General features: G+C 32.2%; 1 protein-coding gene and 1 long non-coding RNA gene across 2 annotated transcripts; both read right to left on the reverse strand.

The window, feature by feature from the left end:
- Positions 1-5,643: 5,643 nt before the first annotated feature.
- Positions 5,644-8,222, reverse strand: LOC139494761 (uncharacterized). The gene is made up of 3 exons (XR_011657139.1): positions 7,329-8,222; positions 6,000-6,057; positions 5,644-5,740 (listed from the first exon to the last, which is right to left on the reverse strand). It is a non-coding gene; the product is annotated as an uncharacterized lncRNA (long non-coding RNA).
- Positions 8,223-8,260: 38 nt separating this feature from the next.
- Positions 8,261-9,828, reverse strand: LOC139494002 (uncharacterized). The gene is made up of 2 exons (XM_071282169.1): positions 8,331-9,828; positions 8,261-8,265 (listed from the first exon to the last, which is right to left on the reverse strand). Exons 1-2 carry the CDS (start codon positions 9,826-9,828, stop codon positions 8,261-8,263), a joined length of 1,503 nt encoding a protein of 500 aa, XP_071138270.1.
- Positions 9,829-11,559: the final 1,731 nt, after the last annotated feature.

An 11,559-nucleotide genomic window follows, 5' to 3' on the forward strand; every position in this document is an offset into this window, starting at 1 on the left:
ATGTGCAATTTGACGTTGGGTTTTTTCAGTAATAGAAACTAATTTAGGCTTAAACAAAAGTAATACTAGAGACGACAGCAGCATACAATTCGATTTCGTTGATTGATTGAACTTGATTGGGTTATAAGTAAATGACTAACATTTAATTCATACGGGTTTTTTTTCTATGAATGATACATTTTGTTGTTACACGTGCGAACCTGTAATAATAAGTAATTATGTCTACCCAAATAAGAATTTTTCCTTTCAAAAAATTATATGTAGGTCACATACGACAGTTTTCGTCGGTTGTGTCGATTTTTAATTAGATTATCAACGTCGATGCAGGACGTAACGGCCATACTGCAATGACGTCCATATGATGACACGGCCATATCCCGAAATTTAATTTTATCTAATTGTTAACACTCTTTATGCACATAAGATACCATATATACCACGTAACTTGTCAAGAAGCCAAATAATATTGAACTAATTCAAATGGGATGTTGTTCTTCTCATTCTGAATATATGTATATCTGTATTTGTCCTGGTCTTTTAAGGTTTTATCGTCTATAAGATAAGATAAGATAATATATATTTTAACCGGAGAACATCTTACATCAGCTGGCCATAGAACACCTTGTGTTACTGACACATGTTATATGACCTTTTCTGGCATTTCAACAAATCGGCCCGTCGTTGTGATACAGATGCAACAGCTTCTTGATGTTTTACCTACAATCACGATTTGTAGTGTAATTGATCTGTTCTGTGGTGTTGTCTTATTCTCTGATGACTTAGGTACCGGTGTAGGGACGGTGGTAAGAATTGCAGCACTAGTATCTACACAGTTAGTGAATTGGCGACAAAACTGATTGCTGTTGACTGCATTTGTTATATATTATACCATGTTCAAAACAAAATTCGAAAAATTGTTTGTGTTGTTTTGAAACTTGTATACAATGGCCTTATTTTATGTTATGTGTATATTACACACGCAACATTTAGGATTCATTGCTATAAAATCAATTCTCGTGTTATTGATTATATACAGGCACCTACTTCAGTTTGACGGCAGTTGTTCCTTGCATATATGTTATCAATGTAAACACATGAATAGAAAGTAAGTCAAGAGTATTGACAGTCATAAGAATGCACAAAATAAGCGATACAGTATTTTTTTTTTTAATAAAATGATTTATACTATATAGTCCAAATGAACCAGAATGACTCAATGAATTAAGCAAACATCCGAAAAAATATGATAGAAACTTTAAAATTTAATATAACAACACAAACAATGCAAAAAGTCTGAGCGAGATTAGAATCCTATCTGGAAAGCAATCTATCATTTGTAGGTCTATGCTCTACCGATTGAGCCACCGCGAAACTTGACCATAATATTCTTAATAACGAGCTATATTGGTACAATTTAGAGTTGTTCTTTATATAATAAGGACACACTAAACCAATTTCATTATTGAGGGAAAATGTAATATAAATTGTCAGAGTCACGAAAAACATAACTTTTTTTTGGTTTGAAATGTCCTTCTTAAAACACCCTAAATTCCGCATATTGGACTTTCATCCTTTTTAAGGTTAAATTAAATATTTATCACACATATCATAATATATGTAAATCGAGATAGTGATCAAAAGGCATATTTATTTTTTGTTTTTATAGTAAATTTTATTCTGTTGGCACTTTTTGAAATTGGCCCTTCTGTGAAAAAAAAAATCCGCACAAATTGGCCCTACCTCTTTAAGAAGATTGTTAATTGCTTTTTATTACTTCTTTGATGAACACAAGTATTGATTATGCTTTTGTGAAGAAATTCAATATTAAATATTATTTGCATTACAAGTTTGTCCAATAAATGGACCATAGGTATCAATTGAAAAATCAAGTAATGATAACTCTTACAAGAATAAATAAAGGTGCACAGTAGATCTCTTTTGCAGAAAAAAAATACTAAAATATCATATATTTAAGTTATTAATATGAATAAATACTTATTTTATTATTATATTTTATGTTATAATCTCAATAAAAAAAAAACTTAAGTGTGGACGAACATCTCACAGTGAGTGGCCGATATATCCCATGAACGATGTGGCGGTATGGCCGACACATCCTATGGCCGTCATGGAAGTATGGCCGTCGCGTCTCGAAAGCGTCAACTTCATGCATGTCAAGAATATACATAACAAGCTGATATATAAGGATTTCATTGTAGCTCTGAATAAAGTTTCAGTACATATTATATCAAATTCCTTTGTCCGTTTATTATTTTTTTTCAACGAAATATCTTACCAAGGATTTGTATAGTAGCATCTTACTTTACAAATCCTTGATCTTACAGTTAAAAAAAGGGAAAACATAGTACAATGTAGTCCCTTTTTTAATTTCAAAATGATTAAATATATAATGGATTCAAAAGCAATAATGGTACAATACTAATATAAACAATTTAATCAAAGAATCAAGTTTCAGGCAAAAACATAACAAAAAAAATAACTAATGTGGAAATAACGGCCACAGTTCACTTAGAATGACGAGGTCTGACATGATTACAGAATGTCGACATGATTGATTTAACTGACAAATCTGTGCGCCATTGGTAGCAATGGATGCTCAAGTTCCTCAAGGTTTAGCCTAAAGAGAACGAGGGTTATGATCCCCATACGTCGGGTCTTATTCGCATCACCCCCTGGTTTCAGGGGAGTAAAGATTAACAGTTTCTATATCATAAAACTCTATATGCACGCTGAATACATAGGCCATACTATGTATCATAAAACAGTCAAGCTCGAACTGGTACCAATTCAGAACCGGCCACTCTGAGATGGTCTCAACAGAACTTCTTGCGGTACCGCAGGAAAGTTAAAACCTAATATGATCCGACGTACAATTACGGGTAACGATCATAACCCCTTAATCTTGCCAGATCCCGACATCCTTTTTGACTGTGACGAATGATTTTATTACAAAATATAAATGAACAATTAGAATCAAGTAATCAAGATAAATGCTGCATGATCTTTATCTAAATAAAGTTAAATGCATTCCAGGCGAAGAACTAATAGCAGGTATTCAATTGATAATTCCATTCTGACACTACTGGTGTCTGAATATTTAGATAAAGGTGGTAGCCATTCACAAAAATTAGCATTGACATATATAGTTCTCGAACGTATGATCAGCTAGCAAATCCATCGGCTTGAATGTCTCCTCTTTTTTGTCCAAAAAATATAGATCCGGCCTGTTCTGATCATTCTGAAAAGATAAATAAAACAGCAGCAGACACAATAATTGTTATTAGATTGGGAGATTGCAAGGGGAGGTGTTGGGTTTTTAAAACTTTTACATATCTGGCTACAAGAGTGGCTAGTGCAAACTAATGCTGACGAGTCATGTGACGTTGATTGGCGGGAAACGAGAACCGGATCCGAATGATGCAGTAATAATTTCTCTTCAATTAAATTGGTTTATCTTATGAAAGAGATAAACCGTATTAATCAAAGAATCAAGTTTCAGGCAAAAACATGACAAACAAATAACTAATGTGGAAATAACGGCCACAGTTCACTTAGAATGACGAGGTCTGACATGATTACAGAATGCCGACATGATTGATTTAACTGACAAATCTGTGCACCATTGGTAGCAATGGATGCTCAAGTTCCTCAAGGTTCAGCCTAAAGAGAACGAGGGTTATGATCCCCTTACGTCGGGTCTTATTCGCATCACCCCCTGGTTTCAGGGGAGTGTAGAGATTAACAGTTTCTATAACATAAAACGCTGAATACATAGGCCATACTATGTATCATAAAACAGTCAAGCTCGAATTGGAACCAATTCAGAACCGGCCACTCAGGGTAGACATGAGATGGTCTCAACAGAACTTCCTGCGGTACCGCAGAAAAGTAAAAACCTAATATGATCCGACGTACAATTACGGGAAACGATCATAACCCCTTAATCTTGCCACTTGAGTATGTCTATACACACTCATCAAAATCCCCCCCCTTTTCCACAACCTAAAGGTCCATTTAAGTGAACTATCTAAGAAGGCATTAGTCTTTGTTAATACGTTTGAATCTTGGACAATCATATTTTCCCTTTTGAATAGCTTTGATATCATGGGGCTGTTATCCTTCCATGATATCCCCTCAGCAAGATTTGTTTTAGACGATATCACACTTTCGTTGTATTATTCATGTTATATATATATTTAAATCATCATAAAAACGCAATATTTTAGCAGTAATACATCCATTGAAAAACCGCTCATGAATTATCAATGTTTACTAAAAGAGTTATCTCGCCTTAACCGGTTTAGTTAAACAAATTTATTTTAAAGCACATATGTTTGGTACTTGTAAAAATATTTTTTATATTTATAATGCGATAAATCAGGAAGTTTTCTTCAGAAATAAACATTCTTATCAATAAAATTGAACATGTGTGTACAAATTCGGAGATTTGAGTAACAATTAGACTGATTGGTCACTGCAAAAGTACAATGCAAGATAGTGGTATACCATGAATCTACCTAATTGCTTTGTTAATCTGTAATACGCACTAATATTAGTTTTCCATTCTCAATTTTATTATCCTCTACAAAGTTTACGAAAATACATTACCTGTATATATAATTTATGCTATTCTAGGCACTCCTTCGAAGTCGAGTACATTTGTATATATTTTTATTTTTAACAAGTAACGTGAAAAATATTTTAAAAACAAGGGTGTATAACGTACACTTTTAAACAATAATTTATACGTATCAATCAATACATATAGAACGTACCACACTTCCTGTACTAAGTCGGCAACCTGCCACATGCATTCCTAGTAAAACTTAAAACTCGGATACAGCTAAGCAGTCTGTGCAGCTTTTTTGGAAAGTTCAAACTTGAATAGTTTTACCTCGAATATATTATATGTGACCTAAAAGGATTAGGTGCTAGAGTGAAAATTCCATGTGGGTGTATATATATATATATATAGATGCATAGTTGATTAATTCCGACTAGAATTAAAATTAAACGATTGTGTCAATCAGCTCTGTATATAGATAAGAATGCTAAATGTTCCTTTTAATAGAAGGAGATAGATCAAGAGTAATTGAAACTACAAATGTAATTTAAAAATTCATGGAGTCTCCCATCTGGATTATATACGTGTTTGTCTGTAAAAGTCATTAAAAGTACATACCACATATTTGTTTTGTTTCTAAAAATAGTTGTGGGAAAAGCCCATAGTTCGTGCTGACATGTGATACATGTAAAAGAAATGTGATTGTAAAATACAAAGGTATCCTTAATATTCACGTATCCTCGTTAGATGATGATGACAATCAAAAATATTATGAACAATACATGTATATATACAATAACATTATCGCACTTCAAAGTAAAGAGGATATTGTGTATCATGATCTGTCTGCTGCTTCGTGAGTAGCAACAACAAGCCATTTTAAAACGATGATAAATCAGTCCAAAAAACATATCCAATAACAAATTGATGATTTCAGAAACCCAAAACACTTTTCCTTTTTAAATTATCTCTTTAATTAAAAAAGTTACATATATTTGAAATAATCGTTTTTTGAACGTTGAAAACATGGTTTTTTTTTAGTACTTAAAAACAGGTTCCACTTATTCCACTTTGATTTTTAAAATTATGAATATAAAATGTACACACCAGTGACCAGTAACAGTCCCCAGATCTGATTTCCAACAATCTTGTAGTCTGAAAAATAAGAGGAAATAATTATTTTTATCCTTTTAAAGTTTCAGATTAAAGCAAAAATGAATTATCTCCCCTTACGAAAACATGAAAAAATAGTAAATTTGATAAAATAGTTGTTGCATGAAAAAACTATTATAAAAATAGTGAAGATATAAACTTTGTGTCATAAAATAATAGTTTTGTAGATAAGAAGTGTCCATTAAGTTACTTTCTTTGCACATGATTGCAAATTTTCATATACAAAAGAAAAAAATCTAACCTGATTTTAAATTGGATCAAATGCTGTTGACTGGTTACCCTTTCTATGTTATGAAGACCTGCAACATAAAATAATTTGATTAAAACGTTGCTTAAGGTGTGAAGGAAAACATAATTATTCTACAAAAATAAACTAGAGGCTCCCATGTGCCTAAATCACTCGCATGGGAAAACTCGGCATTTGGTGTGCATATTAATAAAATAAACAAATTACAAAAATGTTTTTGTAGTTTTTTCTTCTTTTTTAATCCATTGTTTGATTAATTTCAATAAATACAATCTACTTTCATTAAAATAAAACAAAAAGGATCATTCAGTACAATTATTTATAATGTCAATTAGAGTTAATGTTTCCGGAAAATTGAAGTATCCTCACACACCCATATTGGAATGAAATTAAAAAGATATCTGACACTATTTTTTTACCTTTTGATAGAGTCAGGTACATCATTAATCTACTTGGAAACAAAATTTCTTATAAATCAGAGTATGTTTGCATTTTGGTGGCCATCTTGAAATCAAAATTGCAACATAATAAATTTTTATCAAATTATAAGCAATAAAAACAGGTGAAATAAGCCTTGAAACGAAGCTGATTAAAATGACTCATTTGCACATTGCATACATGGAATTTTTAATTAGAAATATAAATTGGTCAGTTCATGTTGAAATATTTGAACCCCATCTTCCAAAAAGACATTTGACCCAACTCAATCTTTAATACGGATCACCGTAATAAACGATCTGGCATTTTCAACCTGTCAGTTTTAACAATTAATTATAGTGTTTTCCCCAGCTTCTAAAAAGCCATTATGCTTTTAAAATCAAAAGCATCTTTGAGTTCATTGAAATTCCTACTTTTAAATTATATAAAGTTTGCTTTTATTAAAGGCATATTGAATATTCTCTTAAAATTGTCACTTCTAAACATAAAAGTATGCCAAGCAGGCTTGAGGGAAACACCATTTATGAAAAGAAATAAGGGCTATTCCAGAAAAAAATGTAAAGGGTATGTTGAAAGGCACTTAATTTTCAAGACCCAAAACCTGTATAATTTGAACATGAAATCTACATGTATTATTGCTAGAAAAATTGAATCTCCCCATCACACATGCATAAATCTAAAAAGTGCCTTCCAACACTCCATTAAACTTATTCTGAATAGCCCTGAGCTAAAGGAAAATTATTATTAATGTCAACAAAACAAGTAAGTACAAAGTAAAACATAAAAAGTAAGTACAAACCAAAACAGAAAATAAAAGTAAGTCCTTCTTGGACTTTGTTGAACAAAATATAAACGGTCAACAGAACTTTCAACTGAGGTGTGTACCCTTCTACTACTATTTCAAGGCTTCCGTTCCTATAGTCTTCGTATAGCTGGTATACATATGTAGCAGAGTCATCTTCATATTTGACGTTGTACCATTTCCGGAACCCCGGGACGACCGAAACAACTTTTCCCTTATATACTCCATCTTCAAATTGATGGTTGATATTTTTTCCTATCAACACTGGCATGTCGCCTTCTTGACTAACTTCTACGGTGTCACCTTGTTTTGACTGCTCTATTAGTTCCAGGACTTGGTTTGTCAACTCCAAAACAGTTTTCGCCTTTTTCTTACTTGAGAATAGGAATAAGTTTTTGTCCTTTGCTTTCTGCAACAATACATTTTTGCGAAAATTGAGTTGGGCCTTTAATGCCATCTTTTTTTCTGTTATTGAAGAAATCTGGTCAAGATGAAAGGTGACATCTTCTTTGCATTGCCACAAACCAAAGAACAGTATGTTGTTAGTAAATCCTTCTTTCTTTTTCACTAACTTTAGTTTTTTTTTTTTTTGCAATATCATTTTCTCTCAACTTGATTGCCTCAATTCTCTTATCCGCTATTGCTTTCATTCGTTCTTGAAATTTTTTCCTCATAATAACCCCCTCTCTCCTGCTGTCATTGAGATACTGTTCTTTGGTTTTGTCATCCAAATTGTCTAGCCATTCTTTAGTTTTGTTGTGAGAGTATATAAGATATGCTTCATTACATAATGCTGATGCATTGGGTCGATATTTAAGTAAAAAATCAAGTTGTCCAAAGAAGAACTCAGGCACTTTGTTATGCTTTAAAGCACTCATTGTTTCCCCATATATAGTCTCATCTTTTGAAAAATATCTCCCTCCTGGGAGATGATCACATTGCCTGTCTTTCTAATAGAGTCAACATTGATGAGAACAAAGTCTGTAATATTTGAATAGTCAAAGTATCAGTTTCATCAGACTTCAACAGATGTCGCAAAACAATGTCCTCGTTGTCTATTTTATCTGGAAATGGTGACAAGTTACCTTCCAATACTTCTGTAGCATCATCCTGTGCTTCCTTAAGAAAATCTCTTAATGATGTTAGTTGATCATTCATATCAAGTATGTGAGTTTTTTCTTCTATATCCCTCCAAAGTGGAGCTGTCACCAATTTTGATATTATACCAAGAGATCTGCTCCCAGCCACAAGTACTGGATTTGAAATGTCAGTAAAAACTGATTGTAAAAGTCTATTTGTACATCCTTGTACAGACTCTAAAAAATGGCTGATGTTCTGTCTATGATAATATGTAATTTGACCTATCAAGAAAAATATGTTGAAGCGACTGTGACTGTATCGTACAAACTTCACTGTTGTGACTTTTTTGTTCTTCAAATAAGTGTCAAATAACCTATACACACCACTTTTTTCATCTACACCTCGACCAAAGGCTTTGCTTGAAGTTCGAAGTAGACGAACAGTTCCACTTTCACTTCTGTTTGAGAAAGAATCAAGGTCATCTATTACATTTTCAGAGGTATTTTTCAAATGCAAATTTTCAAACTTCAGTAAGGCTGCTGCACATACATCTGCAAAATTGACAAGTAAGTGAAGAGAACAAAAAAAATTGTTCATACGTGACATTACACTTTTCTCCTCATCTGAAAGAATATACCAATCTTCTTTTAACTCTCCTAATATTTCAGTTCTGTATTGTTCCAGGAGAGACTGAAATTTTTTCTCAGTGGCCGCTCTATCAGACATAGTGTTTTTAATATTAGTTAGCAGTTTGTATCCAACACTTTGGTCATTTTCATGTTTGTCACACATTTCATTTATATCATGAAGTATTTCTTTCAAAGTGTCTAAGACTGTTTCAGAGCTCTTACATTGCATCTCACGCAGTCCCAATAGGTAACTGTTTTTCTGGTCATCAGAAACTGCGAACACTTCGAAAGATTTTCCATATTTAGAAGTCTCATCCGAATATAATGTCAAATTAGTCTTTTTCGAAATATCTTGCATTTGTTTTGAAGCAACAGATATTCTCATATCATTGATTCTGTTAACTGTTGAACAAGATGGTACCTGATTTGGTATTCGTTTGCATAGAGAACACACTGTTTCTATAACACGACCTATCTTAGAAGCAGCAATATTAAAATTTAATAAATTCATAACACATTCAACAGCGCTAGTTGTGTAACGATTTTCTAAATTATCATAGAGTTCTAATTGTTCATTATCCTCAAGAATATTACGTAAATAGTTGTTTTCCTCAACTAAATTCTTCTGTTCAGATTTCAATTTCTCGTAATTTTGCAATTTAGTTTCATACTCATCTTTTTTGGACATCATTTCTCTATCTTTTTTGTCTAATTCAAACTGCAGATATTCAATTATCTTTTCTTTCTCATTTTTTTCATTTGCAAGCCGTTTATTATCCAATTTCAAATTACGATTCAACACACGCAATTGTCGCTTCTGCTCCAGTAAATTAAACGTTTTATTTGAAGTTTTAATAGGGGTCTTTTTAACCATCACTAAAGTTTTTGTTTTTTTCATTTTAGATGATCGTACTTTTCTTTGAAGTCCTTTTTTTTCTTTTCTCAAGTTTGCTATGGTACACTGCTGCTTCTCTACGGTACTTTCCGCACACTGCAGTTGGGCAGAAAATTAAGATAGAACACTTGCTTCTACAGCAGACATGGTTGAGGATGTAATAGTTGGTACAACAAACTCTTTTTGGAGAAGAAGAACTCGTCCCTTTCCACCTTTTGATCGATAATTATAACATAAACGATTTATTTTCGTATTTAGAGCTGGAATAGGAATACTACTGCAATCAATGCCAAGTAACTGTGATAAATAGTTTGCAACTGCTTCTGTTGGTGTGTTTGTAGTTCTTTTCGCATAACCAAAAAGTTCATATACAAGTCCATTTTGTAGAGGATTTTTCAAGCATTGTATACAATTTGTTGACAGATGATTTTCTGATAGACCAATTCTACTCATGTAATCAGACATGACGATTTACTTTAAATATTAGTATTACAACATGTTAAAATTATTTGTTTTAATACAATTGTCTATTCTGTCCAATTTTTTGTTTACGTTTTTAACCTTTCTTAATAACCTATACTTCAGTTTTTGATTTTCTATGCGAAGGTATTTCATACGCACCCTTAATGCTGTTATTTCTGTCACAAATCTTGATTCTTTACTTGTAGATGCTTTGACCTAATGGGATTGAAAAATAAATGATATGTCTGTAATACACAAATATTCCACCAAAAATTTAAACACAAAACATTTAAAAAATAGTTTGATTAAAATCAGTCAAATGGTTTCAGCGCAGGACAGACAGACGGACAGACATATAAAAATATACCATTAATTTATTATTTACAATTAAAAGAATTAACTATAAAAAAAAACAAGAGTGCACACGCTGAAATGTCTCGCCTTCTTTACTTATCATTGATATTATGTTGATAGTCCTAAATATAAAGCTTTATTACAACTGTCACATAAACTTAACATTAACCAAGAAAACTAAACATTGACCATTGAACCATGAAAATAAGGTCAAGATCAGATGAACCATGCCAGACAGGCATGTTCAGCTAACAATTCTTCCATACAACTAATATAGTTGACCTATTGCTTAAAGTTTAAGAAAAACAGACCAAAACACAAAAACTTAACACTGAGCAATGAACCGTGAAAATGAGGTCAAGGTCAAATAAAACCTGCGCGACTGACATATAGATCATAAATATATCCGTACACCAAATATAGTTGACCTATTGCATATAGTATTAGAAAAAGGGCTATACTAGGCACAGCAGGATACAAAATCGACAAAGTCAATACCAGACATTTTATTATCTTCAAAAACATTATGTTTAAATTTCACAAGGATTGTTGAAAAGGTACTCAAGTAAGATCACTGAAACCATTATTTCTTTGGACAGACGGAAAGACAGACGATGCAGATGAAGATATTGCAATTACAAAGAATGACAGACTATTGTTTGCCATTATATAAAAACAGTAATAAATGAATTAAATACATGTGTGCGCATGATATTCATATGATGTAGACATAATCTTTCAATCAGTTTAATTGAGGTCTTGAGCTGGCATGTCAGTAACTGCTAGAAGTCTGTTGTTATTAATGTATTATTGTCTTTTTGTTTATTTTCTTTTGTTTCATATTCTGACATTGGACTCGGACTTCTCTTAAACTGAGTTTTATTGTACATATTG

Source organism: Mytilus edulis, chromosome 11 (assembly GCF_963676685.1).
Source record: "Mytilus edulis chromosome 11, xbMytEdul2.2, whole genome shotgun sequence".
NCBI lineage: Eukaryota > Metazoa > Mollusca > Bivalvia > Mytilida > Mytilidae > Mytilus > Mytilus edulis.

What these genes read in the sequence shown, in the direction of transcription:
- LOC139494002 (XM_071282169.1), bottom strand. Translation starts at nt 9,828, where the DNA reads ATGGTTAAAAAGACCCCTATTAAAACTTCAAATAAAACGTTTAATTTA.